This window comes from Lactuca virosa, chromosome 9 (genome assembly GCF_052849685.1).
Source record: "Lactuca virosa cultivar CGN04683 chromosome 9, Lactuca_virosa_CGN04683_v6, whole genome shotgun sequence".
Classification (NCBI taxonomy): Eukaryota; Viridiplantae; Streptophyta; class Magnoliopsida; order Asterales; family Asteraceae; genus Lactuca; species Lactuca virosa.
In genome coordinates, this window is record NC_136434.1 from 248,514,782 (window position 1) to 248,537,970 (window position 23,189).

The 23,189-nt window shown below is 34.1% G+C and overlaps 1 protein-coding gene across 1 annotated transcript; it reads left to right on the forward strand.

The window, feature by feature from the left end:
• Positions 1–1,462: 1,462 nt before the first annotated feature.
• LOC145137886 (uncharacterized) lies at positions 1,463–12,825 on the forward strand. The gene is made up of 11 exons (XM_079072026.1): positions 1,463–3,705; positions 3,800–3,932; positions 4,025–4,113; positions 4,571–4,803; positions 5,399–5,485; positions 5,588–5,687; positions 6,075–6,267; positions 7,583–8,302; positions 9,367–10,134; positions 11,464–11,856; positions 11,952–12,825. Exons 1-11 carry the CDS (start codon positions 1,912–1,914, stop codon positions 12,560–12,562), a joined length of 5,121 nt encoding a protein of 1,706 aa, XP_078928152.1. The 5' UTR covers positions 1,463–1,911; the 3' UTR covers positions 12,563–12,825.
• The last annotated feature ends 10,364 nt before the right edge of the window (positions 12,826–23,189 follow it).

Sequence of the window (23,189 nt, forward strand, 5' to 3'; positions counted from 1 at the left end):
TTTAGGTGAGAAAACATATTCATATATGAATATAACGTGGTAATTTAGTTTATGCATTTCATCAAACAGTTGGAGTGCATACAATTTAACTTTTTTAAAAATGTTAAAAACATGATACTTTGACTATTTAAATCTTACAAAATAGTAGATTGATAGAGAATTATATGAAATTTTTCAAAAAAAAAAACGATTTGATCTTTTTCTAACCTCAATTTTGAAGTTTTATTTGATAATCGATGTTGAATGAATGATATGAAGTGAATTTTTTGTTGATTATCGATGATGTTGATCTAATGACGCTGGGAGTATAATTAATCGTAGATGTTGAAGATCTGATCGTATTCAAGCAGAATTGAAGGTTGGATTAAAAGAACCAAAAATGAATTTTTGTTGTTAACTGTTGAATCGTGTTGATAAACATGTTATTGACGAAGATCGATGATTGATTAGCACTGGATGATGTTGATGATGGTTTAATTGAAGAAATCTGGATGATTGTTGAAGGTTGGAGGAGAAATTTGGATGATGAACGATCGATTACAGTTGCGTATTTGAGATTGAAGGTTATTATCATATTTACAAGTTTGCCACCGTGTCTTTTTATGCTTAGATTAAATGAGTGGCTGGGAATGATTCCTCCATTCTCAACCTTTTTTATTTTCTCAATTGAACCTACCTCTATATATATATATATATATATATATATATATATATATATATATATATATATATACACACACACGTATTTCTTGGATTACAAAGACAAGTTGGAGTTTGGCATGGTGGTAAAAACGCTGGTTTATCAAACCAAATGTCTCAGGTTCGAATTTGTTTGCTTACCTTTCATTCATTTTATTTTGGAAGTTACTTAACCATATCCCACATCGCTCATGGATGAAACTCAGTCAACTCTCAGTCTCTTATATAAGCTCGACCATCCTCTTGCTTCATATTAACTCTACTTTTGAGTCCCACATCGGTCGGGAGATCAAAACTTCAGCAAATTTCATGTTTATATAAGCGATTAGCTTAGACGCATTAAGAAATAGTTTGGAAATTGGTTTAAGTTATAAAACCGATGGGCCCCAATTTTTTTGTTTGTTTAGAGCTCTCAAATTGATTGAGCCGCCCCTGTTATAAGGTTGAATGATACACACACTACATGCTCTTCCCCATTAACTTTCATGCCCCCGCAAAGAAGAGGGGTATGATGTTCACCATCCTCATGTTGTGAAGAGGCACCAAACAAGATAGAGATGTATTAAAAATAACATAGATGTCGATCGTGGGGTACCAGGGTCCAAAAAGTTAAGAACCGAAACCAAGACCATAGGTTCCAAAATTTGGAACCGGGACTTAAGGCGATTACGGTTCCAAAACAGTGTCCGTCTGAAAAATGGGTATTCGGTTCCCATGCTTACCCTTGTCTGATTGTCTCCTAGATCATTTTATACTTGCAAACAAACTTTAAACCGTTCACATTTTCATATTGCACGCTTGGATCAAGGAAGTTACGTGTCTTGTCCGGAAATTTACCTGATTTCCCAAGGTAAAACTGGTGGGAAAATTCCGGTGAACTGAAAATGGACTTCCTACGTGATATATCTAAAAATCCCTTTTGTGCTGGGCAAACTTCTTATGTACTAAACTTGATGAAGATTACACTTTACGGTATACCGGAAGATTTACTGAACCAACGAAAACAGTAGCTGAACTCCAAAACACGCGAACTTCTTGATCCTTCGGCACCCATTTGGGTTTTGCCTAATCGGAATCCGACGGTGGATGCTTTTTCACTTTCGAATTTGTAGGTTGTTGATTTGGGTATTATTTTAACCCTCTTCACCTAGATCTGAGCGTGTATTCATGTTATGTGGGCTTTGATAGAATCGGGGGTTTCGTTGTTGGTTTATGCTTGATGAGATGAAAGAGGCCGGCAGATCTAAGCAGTCTGGAACTCGGGTAAAGAAAAAAAGCTCTTCTGGCTGTTTGGTTATTAAAAAGAAAGTTGCAGATACTGTGGGAGGGGTTAGTGGGTTTAGTGATTCATCTTCGAGGAATTTGTCTAGATCGTCAAAGGTGAAAAAGAGACGTCGAGTTGTTGAGAGTGATTCAGAGTCCAGTGATTACTCATCAGAAACTATTCATAAACTCCGTAAACGTTCAGCTGTTTACAAAGAATTTGAGACCGAGAAAAGGGCAAGTAGTGGATTAGATGTATTTGAGTTTGACGAGTATGATGGGTTTGAGGATGTGAGGACCAGGAAGGATGCTAATGGTGGTAAGCATAGATGGAACTCATCTAGGCAAAGTGGCGATCAAATGGAATCTGGAAATGGTGGTAGCAGACCTACTTATGAAGCTAGAACTGTAAGTCCCTTAGAGATGGATGATGATGATGATGATGATTTTGACTTACCCCTTTCAGTGTTGAGTAAGAAGTATCGTTCATCTTCAGACCAACCTATTAGACTACAAGGGGAAAATGGTGTCTTGAATGTAATGGTAAATCATAATAAGCAGATGAGTAGAAGTTCTGATAAAAAAGAAGCCAAGGCTAGAGTTCAGCACAAGAAAAAGCTGGATAAAAATGGTGATCATAGAGATGCTGGAGATGGACATAGTTCCAGGAGTGAGGATACCAAAAAGAGCAAGGAGAAAGGTGGGATGAAATCTCCAACACCAGTGGTGCGAAAAAGCAGCAAAGAAGTAACTGAGAGTGATACAGTAATGCCGTCAAAATCAAATAGCAGAGTGGAAACTTTTAAAAAACTGGAGAATGTTAAGAAAGTGAAGAAGAAGGAAAACATGGTTAAGCATGGTAGTGGCACTGAAAAGCAAATACTGCGTGAAAAGATTAAGAATATGCTTCTTGGTGCTGGTTGGACCATTGATTATAGACCAAGAAAGAACAAAAACTATCTTGATTCTATATATACTAATCCTGCTGGAACCGCTTATTGGTCTATAATCAAGGCTTATGAAGCACTTCAAAAGGAAGAGGAAGACAATGCTGAAGATAGTGACAACTTTACTCCTTTACCTGTTGAAATACTTGGTCAATTAGCCAGACAAATCCAAAAGAAGACAGAAAGAGAATTGATGAAAACAAAGAGAAAAGATGAAGGCAACAGTAGGAATGCCAAAAGGGCTATGGAGGACACACTCACAGATAGTGATTATGAGGATGAAATGAATTCCCATGGAAGAAGAAAAAACAGATGTACTTTGTTGGTTCGCGATACTAACAAGGTTTTAGAAAATGACGGGATTAGTCCCTATTCAGGAAAAAGGACCATTCTCGCGTGGTTAATCGACTCTGGAGTGGTGGATATGAGTGAACATGTGGAATATATGAATGCTAGAAGGACACGGATACTGCAAAAAGGAAGGATTACAAAAGATGGGATCCATTGTGGTTGTTGTAGCAAGGTTGTCACTGTTGTCAAGTTCCAGCAACATTCAGGAAGCAAACTTTGCAACCCGTTTCCAAACATGTTTTTGGAGTCTGGAAAATCCCTGATGCAATGTCAGATTGATGCATGGAATAAACTAGGGGAGTTAGAGCAAAAGGGTTTTTATACTGTAGATGTTGATGGTGATGATCCTAATGATGATACATGTAGTGTATGTGGGGATGGTGGGGATTTGATCTGTTGTGATGGTTGTCCATCAACTTTTCACCAAAGCTGTTTAGACATACAGGTAAAACTCCTAAATTTTTACATGTTTTAATCTCTTTTGTAGTTGTACCCTTAGTCTTAGAGATATCAATGTCTCATCTTTCCTCTCATTTTAGATGCTTCCTGAAGGTGATTGGCTCTGTCCAAATTGTTCCTGCAAATACTGTGAAATGGCTGCTGGGAATTGCACAAAAGATGGTGGTATAACTGATGCTTCACTTCATACGTGCTGCCTTTGTTACAAGAAATGTAATGATCCTCTTCCTCTCTTAGAAGAATAGTCTTTTTTTTCTTGTATTAGTTACAACTGTTGTATGAAAGACAACTTTCTGATGTTGCAGATCATGAATCATGCAGGCCAGGAATAGATGTCAAGTCAGATGAACCAAGCTCTCTGGATTTGTCTTTCTGTGGACACAAGTGCCATGAGGTATTCAATGTCTCTATGATATACCAAACGTAGTTTAGTTGGAGGGTGTTTATTTATTTTTTTTTAAAAAAATACTCTTATATAGGAGATAAGAAAAATCTTCTTCAGATTTTGTTGCTAAAGCTATTTGATATTTAATTTAATTTTTGCATATTTTGTTTATGGGCTAAATGCAAGAAATAGCAACATACAGTACTTGTATCAATTTGTTTATTGTAGTATTGTACTTTTATCTCTTTCTATTATAGCATTGCATTATTGAAAAATCTACCACATGAGATGATTGAATACAAAGCAATTTTGAATGCAAGTTGGGTATAGTATAGTTGTCCTAATTAGAAAAAAAGTTCAAAAGTAGAATGCTATGTTTATAGAAGAAGTGACAATACGTTTGTATTATCTGTTTTCTTGTTGTAGTACTAGTTGTCATGAATCATGATCCACCTGAATTTTGCAGGTATACATTCCGTTGCAGAAGCTTATTGGAGTGAAGCATGAACTGGATTCAGGGTTCTCATGGTCCCTTATTCATCGATCTGATTCTGATTCTGATTCATTGACAGATGGAGAAAGGATGGAATGCAATTCCATGCTGGCTGTTGCCATGTCATTAATGGATGAGTGTTTCTTGCCTTTTACTGACAAGAGAAGCGGGATCAATTTAATTCGTAATGTAGTCTTCAATTGTGGGTAAGTTTTACCATATTTGTCTAAAAGAAAGTTAACAAAATTGGTCAAATTGTGCATTATAAAATCTCCCAAGGCAGTGTTTGTTCGGTATGATTGAATCAGAGAAGGAATGGAATAGAATTTAGAAAAAGCTGTTTGTTGTCTGATTGAATGGAATGGACCATTTTGAAGCAATGTGATTCTTTTCATTTTGTTATAGGCACATGTGTTTTTATTCCCCATTCCCTCATGAAATGGCTAAAAATATTTGCTCTCTAACCCATTTTTATTTATGTAATTATTATTTTTTTTAAATTCCATGATTTTAACTAAATTACATCTTTTGTTTCTTAAAAGTAGCTAGAATTTTTTCTTATTAAAATCTTATTTGTGTTTTAATGAGCTTTTATTATTTTTTGGTAAATAAAAGCTCATCAATTGTAATTAAGTAATGTATAAAACAGAGTTAAAGCTATAAATTGTGTTTACAATAAAAACATAGAATATAAAATTTTGATTGCATTGAAACATGATCATGGAATGTAACGACTTATTCTATTATCTTGGTTATTCAATTACCGAATGTGAAGTGATATATTTTGTAATTACCGTGTAGATCAAACCTTAGCCGGTTGAACTATAGTGGCTTCTATACAGCTATTCTGGAGAGGGAGGAGGAAGTCGTTTGTGCTGCATCTATCAGGTAGGTAGGCTAGCCTGAAACTGTTGATTGCAGATTTTGTTTTGTTTTGTTTTTTTTTTTTTTTTTTTTTTTTTTGAGTTGTTTACTTTATCATATGCTTAGGTTCCATGGAACCCAAGTAGCAGAGATGCCATTTATTGGGACACGTCATATATATAGACGCCAAGGGATGTGTCGTCGCCTATTATCAGCTATTGAATCGGTCAGAAGATTATATTACTGCTAAATAAATGCAAGAAATAGCAACGGACTTTCATTTCTTTGTACAGTATCATACCTCCAATTTTTTTTTTCTTATTAAGACACTGTACTTTGAAAAATCAACCTAGTCACACCATTTTTGATTTTATGAGACCATTATACATTCAGAAATCTATCCAATTATAGCAGTGATTTTTTTTTTTTGTTGTTTTGTATGTGGATGTCATTGCTATTATTTTTGGGTAGATTTTTCCAAATAGGAAGAAATGCAAGTAGAATGTTATAATAAACAAATACACAAGTACGTTGCTATTTCACCCAGGTATATTACCATCCCCTTTGAGCTACTTCTTAAGTTTTTTTTTTTTTTTTTTTTAAACCTTTTCAGGCTCTGTCTGCTCTCCAAGTAGATAAATTGATTATTCCTGCGGTTGCTGAACACATGAATACATGGACTGATGTTTTTGGTTTCCGGGCATTGGAGGAATCACACAAACAAGAACTGAAGTCTATGAATTTGTTGGTGTTTCCTAGGACTGATATGTTACAAAAGCCGCTACTCAAGCAAGCCATCCCTCAAGGTTTTTCCTGTTTTCATTATACATATTCTGTTCATTTGGATAGTGTTTTGTGCCATGGAATTATAGAAGATTATGGGTGGCTTATTCCATTGAAATGAAAAAAATAAAAAATAAAATAACCGTGACCATTCTTGAAGGAATGTGATCCCTTCCATATTGTTGAATTCTCATTCCTTAGCCAACAATGTCTTTTTTTTTTTTTTTTTTAAATTTCTATCATGGAATGGAATGAAAAATTACAATATAACCCTTTTCTTTTTATACATCTTTTTTATAATATTCCATGATTAAAATTGAACTGCATTTCTGTTTTCTATATATATATATATATATATATATATATATATATATATATATATATATATATATATATATATATATATATATATATATATATATATATATGGCAAAGTCGTGTTTTAGCCCGCTATTGTGGCCACAGTGCTGTTTTAGGGCATTTTTACTCATTGACTCGCCTAACTCACCAAGCTCTTTTATTTCAAAATTTTTAATTTTTAATGTCCCATTACTCATATCATGATATGGTCCTGTAGATCTTGGTATATATATATATATATATGTATACATATATATATATACATATATACATATATACATACATATATATATATACATATATGCATATATACATATATACATATACATATACATATATATATATATATATATATATGTAGAAATGTATTTGTTATTAGGATCTTATTTGTGTTCTAATGGACTTTTGTTATGTTTAATTTCTCTTTTTCGTAAACCAAAAATACGTTGATTATAATTATATCATGTATAGAGTAGAGCTAATACTATATATATCGTAATATGAAAAGTGTAAATGCAAGAAATAACAATGTACATTCATTTATTTGTGGATATACTATATAGCACCCCATTTTCAATTATTTCTGCTATGACATTGTACTTTCATTTGTTTTCTCATTAAGACATTGTACTTTGGAAAATCTACCCAATCATAGCATTATACTTTCAATCTTTTTTATAAGGGCATTATGTTTTGAAAAAACCATCTAATTATAGTAGTGATAGTTGTGTTGCTTTGCATCTGGATGACATTGCTATAATATAATTGAAAATACTAGGCTAGGCTTTAGTAGGAAGAAACGGAAGTACGATGGTATAATAAACAAATCAACAAAGTATGTGTTGTTGGTATTTCTGTTCCTATAGGCCAACCAGTCTGTATTCTGTAGTGCCATTACCTTGCTTATTAGTTATTGTATTAAATTCCATTCCATCTTAACCTAATCACACACTTTAATTATTTTTTATGTTACTGTAGGTAAGAAGAGCCTTGGGCTTGAAGTAGATGGCTTTAGTGCCTTGTCCAAGAAACCAGAGTTGATTTCTGCTAATGTTGCAGAGTTAATTGACAAAAATAAAAATGGTATTAGAGATTCTGGTGTTCCTACGGATGATGCGAGCAAGGAGACTCTTCCCATGGATCCTCCTGTCAAAGATGAGAGTCCTTGTGAACCCGAACTCCAACTGCAAGGAAAGGAATCTGATTCCAGTTCCAAAGTCAACGAATATGATGTGCAGAATCAGAATGGCAATGGAACGAATCCACTTCCTGATCCTTCGCATGATGATATTCCATGCGAATCACAGTCACATAAACTACAACACTCAGGAAACGAATCTGATTCCAAAATCGACGGAATTGCTGTGCAGAATCAGAATGGCAATGGCACTAATCCTAAGGAGGGTTCATGTGGAAGTGAAAGGAATAGAAAGGAAAAGGAAAGAGTAATTTCTGATTTGAGTAGGCTGCATTCTGGTACTCAAGAAGTTGGTGTTCCCTTGGATTTGGATGCAACTGCAAGCAAGGAGATTCATCCCATCAGTTCCCGAGTTAAAGATGAACCTCAACACCAACTCCTGGTAAAGGAATCTGATTCCAACTCCAAAGCCTCAATTGAAACTAATAATCCCCATGTCCATCATCCCATACAACCCTCAAACAAGGAATCTTTTTCTTCCATGGATGTACAAAACCAAGGTAAGACGGTTCTTTAACAAGATTTTTCAGTTTTTCCTGTTTGATTTGAAATTCTATTCATGTACATAGTGTTTGATGGAATGGTTTAACTCCATTGGAATGAAAATATTTGATGGAATGGAATGGACCATTCTTGATTCCTTCCTTAACCTAGGGTGGTTTATTTATTTATTTTTTATTCCGTCATGGAATGGAATGAAAATTTTTAATACGACCTGTTTTTATATTTGTAATTTTAAATGAAAAATCTTTTTTAAAAAATTTGCAATGTTAGTTAAACTACAATTGTATTTCCTAAAAATAACTAGCAAACACATTTTCTTTTTACTCTTGTCTGGGTTTTAATGAACTTTTTTTATGTTAAATTTGTATATTTGTAAATTAAAAATGTATTGTTTATAATTAAATAGTGTATAGGATAGAGTTAAATTTATACCTTGTGGTTACGTATACAATAATGAATAAACATGTCGTGGAATGTAATGCCATTACTATGTCAATTCCATTCCTTTGTCATTCAATTCATTTTTCATTTTAATCTTATTGGGATTTTGTGAGCTTTTATGTTATGCATCAACTTATGTCACATATGCTAGATAAGGGCAATATGGGAAATTCAATAATTAAAGAGAATCTTTTTGTGAATTCTGGAATTTATTCCTTGGGAGAGTAGCTATCTCGAATCAGCTAACCTATCATTTGTTCTTGTAATCTTTTGGGTATATTTGAGGTTGTCAACCGATATTTGAAGCTGTTGGTTGCTTTTTTTATGTTATTGAATCTGTTCTTATAACCCAGTTCATAACATTTTATTGTGTATAATTATTTTATTTTTGAATATAAGAAGTTCATTAATTATAATAATTAAATAATAAAAAGTTAAAACTATTCATTTTGTTTACATATAATAGGAAAATATATATGAAAATTCATTTCGTTCTACAGGTTAACCAAACATGATCATGAAATTTAATGTCTCATTCCATTCTGCACCTTCGCCTTTCTATACCATCCAACTAAACAGTTTGTTAGAGTTGATTATATATTTTTTTTTGTTAATGCAGGCAACAATACTATTGAATTAGATGACCATAGTCATAGTGCTGTGCCCACAAAATCAGAATTGAGTCCTTCTAATGTGGCAGAGTTTAGACTTAGTGACGAAACCGCCACCATTGATTCCGGTTCTCAAGAATCTGTTGTTTCTTTGAATGATGGTTGTTCCTTAGATACAGGCAAGGTCAATTCTCCTGTTAAAGATGAACCTGAACCTCAACAGCCAGGAAAGGAATTGGATTCCATCCATTCACATTCCGATTCCAAAGTCCGTGAAATTGATGTGCAGAATGGCAATCGAACTAATCCCAAAGAAGGTTCATGTGGAAGTGAAATGAATAGAAAGGAAAAGGAAAAGGAAAGAGGAACTCTTGGAGCAATTTCTGGTTTCGAAGCCACAAACACAAACACAAACACAAACGATTTGAGTGGGGTGCATTACTCTGTCATTTCCACTCCATCCATGGAAGTAGATAACTGTAGTGCTACTTCCTTCTCCATAAAACAGGAGATTGATGACAAAACTGCCATTACAGATTCCGATTCTCAAGAATGTGGTGTTCTTTTTGATGATACTGACACCAAAACTACTGATTCCGGTTCACATGATAATATTGTTTCTTCTGAGATTCCGGACAAAATCACTGCTGCTCCTTCCAGTGAACCCGAACTCCAGCTGCCAGGAATGGAATCTGTTTCCATCCTTTCACATTCACATTTCGAGTCCAAAGCCAATGAAATTGCTACGCAGAATGACAGTGAAACTGACCCCAAAGGTAATATTAACTCCGTAAGAAGGTTCAAAACAAGGCTTCATTATTTCAATTTTCACTAAAAATTCTACATTATATTCATGATGGAATCAGGGAAGAAATGGAATTGTTTATTTCATTGGAATGAAAAGATACTGTTTGCTATGTTTGAAGGAATGGAATGGGTTATTTTGGAAGGAATATGATTCCTTCCATATTGTTAATTTCATTCCTTAGACGGTGTGTAATTTTTTCATTCCATCATTGAATGGAATGAAAATTACAATATAACTCGTTTTATGTATGTAATTTTTTGTGGCACAAATCTTAAAAAAAAAAAAAAGTCTCACAATGATAGTTAAACTACATTTTTATTTATAAAAACATAACTAGATTTTTATATTATTATCTTATTTGGAGTATTAATGAGCAGTTATTATGTTTAGTTTTTTATATTTGAAAATGCAAATTTCATCAATTATATATATATATATATATATATATATATATATATATATATATATATATATATATATATATATATATAAATTAAATCCCGTGGGGGTCTGGGAACAGGAATCTTTAAGGTTTATGAATTTGGCCACATAACTTTTTCCTTTTACATTTTGACCACATAACTTTCAATAGTCATATTTTGAACAGGAAAGTTTTAACTTTCTTACTTTGGCCACAAATTTTTATATTGTTTATACTTTTGCTTTAAAGTTATTAGTTTTTGATGGTTTTGCCACACTTTTGTAGCTTTTTCCAAAACTGCCCCTTTTGGTTTTTTCTTTTAGACTTCGGCCACCAATTTTCCAACTCTTTTAACTTTGGTCACATTTCTTGCTGTTTTATCCATTTTGCCAATTCAAAACTCAATTAACGTCAAAACCCTATTCACCCCATGCGGAGCATGGGCTTCTCCTAGTTATAATTGAATAATGTGTCGAGTAGAGTTAAAAACTATGAATAGTATTTACATATGAAAACTATGAAAAAAATAGCAGTGTTGGTTTATTTAATTTTGTATACAGCTTTGTACTTCGAAAAGCTACTCAATTATTGCATTATACATCTATTTTCTTTCTTATTAGGACATTATACTTTGAAAACTCCTCAATTACAGCCAAATTGCTATAAGTGGGGGGATTTAAAAAAAAAATACAATGTTGTAAATAAGAAGAAATGAAAACAACGCGATGAAATTACGTTGCTGTTTCTTTAATCCTATAAAAATGTATATGATCACGGAATGTAATGCCTGATTCCATTACTTGTGTTGCTCGGTGAACTCCATTTGTTTGTCATTCTTTTCCATCCAGTTGATTATGTTTTTGTTGATTGAAGTAGATGAGGGTAGTGGCTTGGAGTTGATTTCTTCTACCGTGGGCGTGGAGGAGTTTAGTGACAACACCACCATCACGAATTCCGGTTCTCCTATTAAAGATGATGATGATATCCTTGTGCCAGTTTCAGAATTGGTCAAAACTGATGATGCACATTTTGACTCCAATGTAGAAGAATATACATTTACATATACTCAGATTCTGCCGGCCAAAATCACCAAAGACTCTGCTGCTGAACCCACACTCCAACTCCCAGGAAAGGATTCCGATGAAGTTGCTGTGCAGAATGGCAATCCACTTCCTACCCAACTCCATCATGGTGATGGTGATGATGATGATGATGATGCCATTCTTTCAGTTTCAAACAAGGAATCTTTTTCTTTCACCAACAATTCGTGTAATCACTAATCACTGATTCTGTTACTCTGTCAGTTCCATTTTTTTTTCATTCCTTTCCTTCCAACCTGAATTATTATTATTTTGTTATTGTAGATGACGTGGTGATAAATGGTTGTCAAGAATCTGGTGTTCCTTTGGATGATGGTTGTTCTTTACATGCCAGCATCATCTATCCTCCTGGTAAAGACCCCCAACTTCAGCTTCCAGGAAAGGAATCTGATGTGCAGAATGGCAATCCCCGAGTTCATGAACAAGTCCCTGCTGCTTCTTTTAGTGAACCCAAACTCCAACTTCCCGGAAAGGAATCTAATGATGCCCCGAATGGCCATGGTGATGGTCATGAACCCAAACTTCAACAGCCAGGAAAGGAATCTCATTCACACTCCGATTCCAAAGTCGACGAAATTGATGTGCCAAATGGCCATGGAACTAATCCACTTCCACTTCCAGGACATGTCCATGCTCCCATTCCGTCATGTCAATTGCACCAACTACTCCCCGCTACTCCTACTTCTAATAAACACCCAGGAAACGACTCTGATTCACATTCCGATTCCAAGGTTGGCCATGGGAATCCTGAAAAAGAAATTGTTAAAGTTACCAGTCAGTTTTTTCAAGGGAAAGAAGATTCATATGAAAGTCAAATGAATACGAAAGAGGAATTCCTGGAGCACTTTCTGATTCCGAAGCCGGAAACCATTTAAATGGGCTGCATTCAGATATTTCCAAACATATGGAAAACCCATGTACTGAAAGGGTGTGATTGTAATTTCATCACTCTTTTATATTATCTTACAAATGTTTGATTGAAAAGGTATATGAGGTTTGTAGTAAGTTGTATGGATTCAAATTTGAGATTCCTTGTTTCAGGAAAGACAACAATACAAGTGGACTCTGTACAGGCAAATCTTAATATCAAAGATGTAGTAATATCAAAAAGTGGAGACTAACAAGATATTCAAAATGACTTCTGCCTGTTGTTCTTAATGACTCATAGTTACCACTAGTTTGCACGATATTTCTGGGTGTTTGATGAACTGCCTCAGTTGGGTTTTTTTAGCAAGTCTTGGAAATGATATTTAGGGATGTTCGTTTCCAAAGATCGGTTCAATCTGATCAAGTTAATCCAAATTGATTTAGGTTTTTAAAAACATGAATCCAAATAGTTTAAACTACATTCAAATCCAATCGAATCACAATTCAGTTAGATCCGTGTTTCTATAATTCTGTTTTCTAGAGTCGGGAAATTCTATAAAATATATAATTTGAGTATAGGTTAAGGGTATGTTTGGTACGGAGTGTTTGGAAGCTTCTATCTTTTGACAAAATGCTTTAGTTTAAACAAAAAACTTCATTTGACAGTACAAACGTTTAGCTTTCAGGTTAAACAAAACGTTCCAAATCTGAAAATTACTTCATATAGTGTTTAACAAAACGTTACTGACCTTTTAAATAAATTTCCAAAAATGTCTATATATATATATATATATATATATATATATATATATATATATATATATATATATATATATATATATATATATATATATATATATAAACATTGTCTTTTTATTTAGATTTACATATTTTAAAAGCTTCCAGCTATTTTTTACCAAACACTTATATAGCAAATAAAAGTTAAGGTTGTGCTTAGTTACGAAAAAACAGTTTTTATTTTCCGTTTTTCGTTTTCCCTTTTCAGTTTTCGTTTTCCGTTTTCATTTTTAATTTGAAAATTTAGGAAACGCGTTTAGTTAAAATTTAATCATTATTTATTTTCAGTTTTAGAAATTTAGAAAACGTGTTTAGATGTGTTTTTCTATCAGTTTTCATTTTTAAAAAACGGTAGCGGTGGTAGGGTGGGTTTACTAATGGTGTTTGTGACTCCATTAGAGGTGTTTGTGACTCAATTAGGGCCTAAGCAATCAGATTAGGGTTTACTAATTCAAAACCCTAATAGCCTCACTATTTAAGGACCCCTAGGGCACCAAAAACATGGCTAACTGATTCCTTAGGGTTTCTAGACGGTTTTGGTGTCCTCTCTCTCCTCCTTCTTCATCCTTATTGCTTATGGTGTTTGTGACTCCATTAGAGGTGTGACACTTGTGACACTAAGCTTTCAGAATCCAATTACAAGAAGGAATTGAGATTGTTATTGCTACATAACAATCAATGTAAGATCTAAACCCTAATTCATATGTTATTTGATTATCACATGCTAGATCTAGGGTTTATGACTTTAGATGATTATTGCATGTTCATTAGACAAACTAGATCCAAAGCTTTAGGGTTTGCATGTACACCATATGAATGTTGTAGTGCTCATAACCCATCAGTGGTATCAGAGCCTAGGGCTGTTTGTTTGATGTTCTTGATGCTTATTTGATCATTCTTTGCCTGACAATCGAGTTTATTTGTTATCTGCATGACTGACTCGGCGAGTCAGTGGATGAACTCGACGAGTCTGCCTGACTCGGCGAGTCCAGTCCCTGACTTGGCGAGTCCAAGGGTCAGACAGAGGTATCTTCGGGATTTTTTTTCTGATTTGGCTTGGATAAGTTACCAAAAACGTTTTTAACTCTTAAAATTCGATTTTTTATGTTTGGTATTGATTATCCTTGCTAGAATAGAAGATAATTGTCAAATTAACTAGATAATCATTGCCTTATGTGATAAACTTGATTTATTTGAATTATTTGATAGATTATCTTGCAAGAAATTGAATTAGATCATATTTAGATAATCACCAATTAATTGTTTAATTGTTATTATTTGTAATTTGATCTAGAATGTTCTTAATAATGTTTTGAAAAGTTTCCAAAACTTGCCCTCAAGTTTTGGAATTTAAATTTTTGATTAAAACTTTAATTTTGAAATATTTAAATTCTAAACCCAAATGTTTTGAAATGTTTTAAAAACTTGCCCTCAAGTTTTGGAATTTAAATTTTTTTGATTAAAAATTTGATTTTTGAAATTTTAAATTCTAAAACCCTAGTTTTGAAAAAGTTCAAATTACATCCTCATGGTTTTATTAAGTTAATTAAAAGTATAATTAAAAGAGAGTTAATAAATCCACAATGACATGGTTTATGTTTAATTAAATTAAAAGGTATAATTTATTAAATTAACCCACATAGTATTTTAAAAGTATAAAATACACCCTTATACTATATATAACATTAAAAGTCTAATATTATATATATGTATAACTTAAACTGCTAGTCTTACCATTAGTAGGTCTCATTCACGAAGCCGATCTATAAAGGGGGTATAAGGTTATGGCCTATAAAATGACCGTTTAATGGGTGTCCACTCTCACCCACCGTTTCCTTGATTGGTGGAGGGTCGTTAGCCGAACGGGTAGGATAGGGCAAACCCTCTCCTCATTAAAAGTATAATGAATAAAGTAACTAAATGTTTTTACAAAATTCCAAATCCTAGTTACTTTAGGAAAAAGTGAAATCGATGCAATTCCATGGAATTACACTTTGTACCCTTGTCGAGACAATTAGTGGAGCGTGTGTGGTTAACCGGCACACTAAGTTGGGTTTGGCATTGGTAGCGGAGGGTGACTCGATGTTTGTCATAGATCGATGGAGCGTGTGTGGTTAACTGGCACGTCGATTAGGTGACTGTAACATTGAGGGCACCACGTATATTCGCATGGTTATTCACACCTTATTTGTGATCCTCGGCATCCCAGTCACAAATGAAGGGCATAATCGAGATTAAACATGACATTGAAAAGTTCAATGAATCTCAAAAGATCTAGGAGTTTCAATTCATTTAAAACTTAAACCTTCAATTTTCGTTTTTCATGGTGGAAATTGGTAAATCGTCATTTACCTACCTTCAAATGTTCTGCAATTTGGATTTCGGCATCCCTCTTCCAATTTGTAGGATATTGTGTTGGGTCCTAGCCTTAATATCTCATTTGAGTGTTTTATTAAGGACTCAATCAACTAAACTTGAATTTTCTCCCGTTTCATAGATGTCAAAGTCTGACAACTACGGTCTTCCTAAATCCGTTGGAAAAAGTTTTCCACGTGAAGATGATGTTTCACGATTGTATTGTGGAAATGGAAATCATACTTCATTTCCTCCACCTCCTCCAATAATTCTCCCCGACCCACGTGTTCGAAGACTTGAAAAGTTCAAGGTCACTCAAGCCCTATTGGCAAAAGACACGAAAATGGAAAGTCTATATGTGCTCATGTCTTGGATAAAAGGTTACATATTGATAGATTGGGATTGTTGGGTGTCGATGTTTAAAGGAAGTTGGCTGTTGACTTGGTTCTTCAGTCACTTCCCGAATCATATGGTAAGTTCGTTAGAGAGTACTATATGATGGACCACGACATGACCCTTATTGATTTGACTTATTTGCTTATTGCTGCTGAATCAGAAATGATTTGGCGCACTGGTCAACAAATTTATCTGGTAAATCAATATCCCAACCTTCTATGGGCAATGGCAACATTGGAAGTCCAGAAAGTTTTCTCTATGCAAGAGAAAGGCTGAGTCTGAGATAGTCTCATGTACCATTCCATAAGAATCCATGTGTTTCTACTACAAAAGAAGGGGCATTGGTTATGAAGTTGCCCTCTCTACCTAAGAGATCTAAGAGATGGGAGAGTCAAGATGTATGACTATGCTTTAAGTAAAATCCACTATCTAACTTTGTTAAGTTCCTATTTGGAGATTCTTAAAACATGATGTGATAAGATTACATTTTTGATGTTATGAAGAATCGAAGAAAGGAAAGGAAGCTTAGAGGAAGGAGCGAGCTGAGTCTGATCATGAAGAAATGGATTACGATCGCATGGATTCGATGATCAAATTTTTGAGCTGCTGCTTAGAGTTATGATAGATTGCTTAGGAATATGTAATAGCATAGTTTTCATTTGCATTGTAAGGATATATTTTTCCGCAATAAAATAAATTTTGATTTTGTCTTATTTATATTTCCTTGCAATGGCAATTGTGAAAATTGATGTCTGTGTGTTTCTATTATAAGCAATATTAAGTGGATGTGATTCTTAGTTATGTTATTTATGGTAGTGTCGTGATTTTATAAGTAAGGAAAGATTCCCATCCCCCAAGTTTCAATTGGACAGAAGCTTGGAATCATATGATTTGAATCATGTGATATATGGAAATCTTGGTACTTAGAATTTTTAAAGGCTAATTCCTTGACAAAGAGTCAAGTGAAGGACTAGGAGATCGAGTTCACAATGATGTGCACTGGTTAAGTCCACCATAAATAACAAATGAGATTATTCGTTATGATTTACTAAAAGTCTAGTAAATATGATTATGCTTACAAGATTAAGTGTAATTCTGAAGCATTGAAAAGTTTCAATGAATGGCAGAACGAATAAGAAGAATCAAAGATAAAAGTTTCTCCAATCTAAGAAGAAGGGAGAGTACTTTTGTATCATGTTTTATGATCGTCTTAAGAACATATTACAATTCATCCTCTAAGGACATCTTAGTGCACTAGTATGGCTAAGAAGAGGAGTCGGGAATTGTCAAAATGGGTTAAGTAAATAAGATGAATCGTACTTCGTTCCAAAATCAAGTCTTAGAGTTAAACTCCAAGATTGTGACTTGAGTGACATAATCTTAAGTAGGAATGTTCTTACATTTGCACATTTTGGTAAGTTGTGATGTCTTGAATAAGACAAAGACCAGCTAGTACCAAATTATGTGTAGGTTTGTCTTGATAAAGACACACACTAACTCTTGAGTATTTGTTTGTCAAGAAATGTTTCTTGACAAGAGAATCTTATATGTCAAGAGGTCAGTGGGAGTCTAAAGATCTTTAGAACAAATCAAGAAGTAAACCTATTAAACACTAGCACACGACTTGAGGATTGTAACCTATCGTGTTGACACAATTTTATTTCTGTGCCAATCCAGTTGAGTGATTATGCATATGAGTTCTACGAGTTCTCAATTGAATGCATAAGGGCAAACACCTTGATCAATGAAAGTACATTGACTGGCATAGGTGAGTTGCTAAATAACTTGGAAGCAATGGTGGGACCCTTGATGGCAAGAAGTTAAGAATGAACAAGTTATGTCCATAAGAGTTTGAATTTGTCACAAACATTATCTTACGATTATGCTTATGACAAATTTGCATGGATAGGAACACATGCACCATAAAATCTAAGTGTCATAAGGTTTCTCTCCTTCATGAAATGATTGTGAGGAAACGCTTTCACTGAGAGAGATTTTAAGGAGATAGCGATTATGTAAATTGCATTCTCAAATTCGATTATGATTACGGCATCCCTCTTCATAGTTCGAATTGTGAGATTTGGCAGTTAGTATGAACATTTAGGACTTAGTAATATAAGTTCTGAATTAGTTTAGACACACATGTGAGCTATCTAAGAAAAGGTGTGTGAATTTGAGAAGCTTAGATAAAGGCTTATCAAAGAACATCGTATTGGAAATATGAACTTAAGAAATTCAATAAGCATTGTTTTCTAGAATTTTAACTGATTTCTGAATACATGTCAAAGCTAGTGGGAGCATAAGTGTTATGCTAGTAAGGAGATAATCATCATGTTAGTGGGAGCATGATTATTATTACAAGTTAGCAATATTAATTATAGAAAACAAAAGTTTCACTTTGCAAAGTTGCATAGGTTGAAAAGTTGTTTTGCTATAATTAAGGGAGAGAATATTATACTTCGTTTCAAATCTAAAGGTTTAGATCGATAAACTTTGATCAAATTTAGTCAAAAAAATATATGAATGTTATGTTGAAAGGATTCAACTTAAGAGAATTCTATATATGGAAATAATTGTTGCGTTCTCACACTCGATTATGATTACGACATCCCTCTTCATAGTTTGAATCGTGAAAACATGGCAAATAGAAATAGAAATATTATAGCAAAAGACTGGTAAAGTATCATGTCGTTGTAATATTCGACCGTTCTAAAATTTTCCAAATGCCTAGGGCATTAAGAGGGAAAGAGGACTAGAATCGGATTTGACTGATGTAGTTAAACAACTGTCAAGGATAATCTAAGGTTCGCCAAGGATTAGTCACTTGTGGACAGTTAGAAGTATAGTCATGGATGGACCATATTGACATTATTATGAATAGATAAGATTCTATTTAAAATGAGTTGTCATATGGAAAATATGGAAATGTTTCCATATTGGGTGTTGGACGTTAAGAGTTTATGTCTAGATTAGAAACTTTTATGCAAGAAGGATGTTCAAAGGAATGTACTTTGAATGTGAGACTTCATGTCTATGGAATTGTCTTGTAACAATCTCCAATAGAGCATTTTGTAATTTCATTGGCCGAGTCTTGGTGACTTTTGTGACTTGACATTACGAAAGGACCGTTGCATAAAGTGTTAGAATCTAACATATTCTATAAGTGGCAAGAATTTGGTATTCTTACACTTGTGGTAGGGATTGGGAATTGTGAAATGAGTGTGATTGAAAATGTTATTCAATTATACTATTTCACAGAGTAAGGACCATAAGTAAACAAAGTGTGCATGCTAAGAGCATGAGACAATTGTTGTTATAATTCAAGTAAAAGTTGATTTCCTGAAACATTATATAATGAATAATGTGTAATCAATATGGTGATTGAATAAAAGGAGTTTTATTTATACTCAAAAGGTTGGGACCATATTGGATTCAATTATTATTGTGTTTCACTTTGCATGTTTTGACTTCCTAAATAATTGAGTTATTTGAGAATAATCGAATTATTTGAACATTCCACAGTCGCTCATACTTTGGGAGTATGTATGAAAGAAGATTGTCATGAATTGGTGTGTAGATTGTCTAAAGTGTATTAGACATAGCAAAAGTTTTCTACAATGTTCATGAGTGCTTATGAGTATGATTTGAGCATTGGATTAAACCCACGCTCACTTGGATCGCTTCATGGATTTTATCACGAGTGATTGGTGAGACGATAATATCTTATATTCTTGAAACCGAGATGTGTGAGTTGTATCTTGCGAGTCGGTTGCACATTGATAATATGTAAACGCACTAGTAACTTGGTGTTATAAAACGTATTGTTGTGTGTGATTCAGTAAGTGAGTACAAGCGAGCATTGAGTCGAAGTTTATCCGTTCCTTTTACCCAATGTAGGATAAAAGCGATATCTGTGGGCCCCTAGATGATTTAGTGATGACAAACATAAAGTGCTCGGCCGGGTCAGGACTGATTTGATTTGTTCAATTAGCCAGTCGTCATAAATCAGAAATCGGGAAACAACACATAGACTGAGAGAATGATTTCAATCCATGTCTCACGTCTATACGATATCTAGAATGGAGGAATATATGATCCCTTATCTAAAGGACGCGAATCTGATAAGATCAGAGTTGACAACGGCTTTTGAAAGCTACGATTGCTGATCAGGATCTGAAGTCATATGCATAATAGTTATTAGACTTATCCAAGTGGGAGACTGTTGGATTAGTGTCTAAGCCCATAACTATTTTGGTATGTACTTGACCCGATTGCGAGCATGGTCCTTTTGGGTTGCCTTCACCAAAGCAACTTGATAGGATGATTTATGGAGAAAGAGATTAGTTATGATTTATTAATATATTGTATGAATAATATATTAAGAGAGAAATCATATTATTTAATTAATAATAGTCAAGAATTAATCAGAATTAATTTTTGTGGCTAAAAGACATTAATTAAATAAAGGGGACTAGAACTGTCAATTGTGTGATAGTTGGATATTGGGCTAATGGACTCCATAGAGGATGGAGTGGACGAAATCTATGGGGAAACCATTTAGAATTCGTCCAAGGCCTCTAAAGGAGGAGTCCATGGGCTGCTTAGGGCCTAAGCAGTCAGATTAGGGTTTACTAATTCAAAACCCTAATAGCCTCACTATTTAAGGACCCCTAGGGCACCAAAAACGTGGCTAACTGATTTCTTAGGGTTTCTAGACGGTTTTGGTGTCCTCTCTCTCCTCCTTCTTCATCCTTATTGCTTATGGTGTTTGTGACTCCATTAGAGGTGTGACACTTGTGACACTAAGCTTTCAGAATCCAATTACAAGAAGAAATTGAGATTGTTATTGCTACATAACAATCAAGGTAAGATCTAAACCCTAATTCATATGTTATTTGATTATCACATGCTAGATCTAGGGTTTATGGCTTTGGATGATTATTGCATGTTCATTAGACAAACTAGATCCAAAGCTTTAGGGTTTGCATGTACACCATAGGAATGTTGTAGTGCTCATAACCCATCAGGATGGGGTGAGACTGTGGGAGTGAGTGTGTGTTTATATTTTAAAAAAAAAATGGAATTAGAAAAATGTGGAAAACAATGATTATCAGTTTTCCAAAATTTTCTAACTTCATTGTAATTTTAGAAAACGGAAAATTTTCATTTTCCGTGAAAAATTTAGAAAAATAGACGAACTAAACGCGTTTTCAAAATTCTCATTTTTCTTGGAAAATTTTTCTAGAAAATGACCAATTTTTCCGCAACTAAACGCACCCTAAAGCTTCCAGCTATCAGCTAGTCGCTATCCAGTATCAACTAATAACAACTTTTTGCCAAACACTCCTTAACTCTAACAAAACAGAAACTAATTGTTTAGTTAATCAAATATATAAACAATTGCTAAGAAAATATAATGTAATTTAATATTTTAAAGATAAACTTTTAAGTAGTATATACAAATTCTTTTTATTGGTGGGTTGGAAAGGGAGGGGACATGAACTTTTTAATATATTTCAAAATATAATTTGGTGAGGTAATATTTGATTAAACATTCATAACAAATATAAAAAGTATAAATAAATAAATAATAAATGTTATTTTTTTCTTTGCAATCTCTTCTTATATTACAAACTAAAATCAATCTAAAATATAAAATAATAATTCAGTTTTACTGAAAATCAATAAAAAAATTCGAATATCTAAACCAGTTAGCACCATCTATATTGTCAAATTGAACAATTCAATTTTATTTTGGACAAAATTGCAAGAATGGTCCCTGTGGTATGTCAAAACTAGCAACTTTGGTCCAAAATGGGTTTGGCTCGCAAAGATGGTCCAATAGTTTCGTTTTGTTGCGAGTTTAGTCCAAAAATTTTAAAACTTTTTATAATGACGGATTTTCCCTTGGTATTTTCCCTTTTTTAATTTTTTTATTATAGAAATCAAAAAAAGAAAAAGAAAAAAAGAAAATCTCTCTCTCTCTCTCTCTCTCTAATACCATCTTTTCATCTCGTTAGTTCTCATCAGAAAAAAAAATCCCTCCTCCTTCTTCACTTACGATCAAGAACACCCCACTGCCCTCATAATTTTCGGCTATCACCGCCTATCGCTGTCATTAATCCACCCTCTTCTCCATCGCCGGAAAAGGGCAACACCTCCCCTCGTTTTGCAATAGCCCAACCACCCACCACAACCGATGCCGCCAGAATCCCTTCCTCGACCTCCCTTTCATCTCCAACTCGTCTATCTCCCTCGTTTCTCACTTCTCCGACGAAGAGAGCCACCACAATCGACTGTGGCAGCTCCTCCGCCTCCCCCTGTCGTGACCCACCACCATCCAACATCCGAAATCCAAATCCACAATGGTTGTTCTTCGTTCTTGTTTACCGATTCTAGTCTTTTAGTTTTCTTTTCCCCAAAATCTCATGGTCCCATGGAAGAAACGCTTCTCATCGAGAATCGGAACCCTGAAGTCAATTTAAGCGAAGTAGAAGATGAAACAACTTCATAAATCGATTCACTTCCAGACGCCAAATAGGAGATGAGAATCTCTTATTTACAAGCGATACTTGTACAAGCAACTACGTATGGAGTTGTGAAGGTGAAGAAGAAGAAAGGTCAACAAAGAGGGGAGGATTTCACTGAAGAAGAAGAAAGGTCAACAAAGAGGGGAGGATTTCACTTTGTTGTAGAAATTAAAGAAAGTCGATTTCTTTACTCATTTTCTTCTCTTTAGTTCTTGCATCTGGTTCTCGGATGACTGTAATCAATAATCTTTATATTACAAAAACCTTCATATCTTTGTTTTCATGATCAGTATTTGGAACCTTCTTGGTTCATGGGAGGAAGAGAAATCAGGGGCGGTGGTGATTAAGTTGGAATGGTTCCGATTAGAAGGAGACGATGGTAGTAACGTTAGGGAGGAGGAGAGATTGGTGGTGGTGATTTTGGGAGTTTGATTTTGGTCAATATTGTCTAGTTCCCGAGAGAGAAAGAGAGAGAGAGAGAGAGAGAGAGAGAGAGAGAGAGAGAGATCCTAAAAATACTAGCCAAAAATTTCGTTTTCAAAATCATCTAGCAAAC

Bases quoted from the DNA above. Each gene is read 5' to 3' on its own strand.
- LOC145137886 (XM_079072026.1), top strand. From the start codon at position 1,912: ATGCTTGATGAGATGAAAGAGGCCGGCAGATCTAAGCAGTCTGGAACT. The intron at 3,933-4,024 runs GTAATGATCCTC...CTGATGTTGCAG, and splicing joins CTGCCTTTGTTACAAGAAAT to ATCATGAATCATGCAGGCCA. The intron at 5,688-6,074 runs GTCAGAAGATTA...AAACCTTTTCAG, and splicing joins TATTATCAGCTATTGAATCG to GCTCTGTCTGCTCTCCAAGT.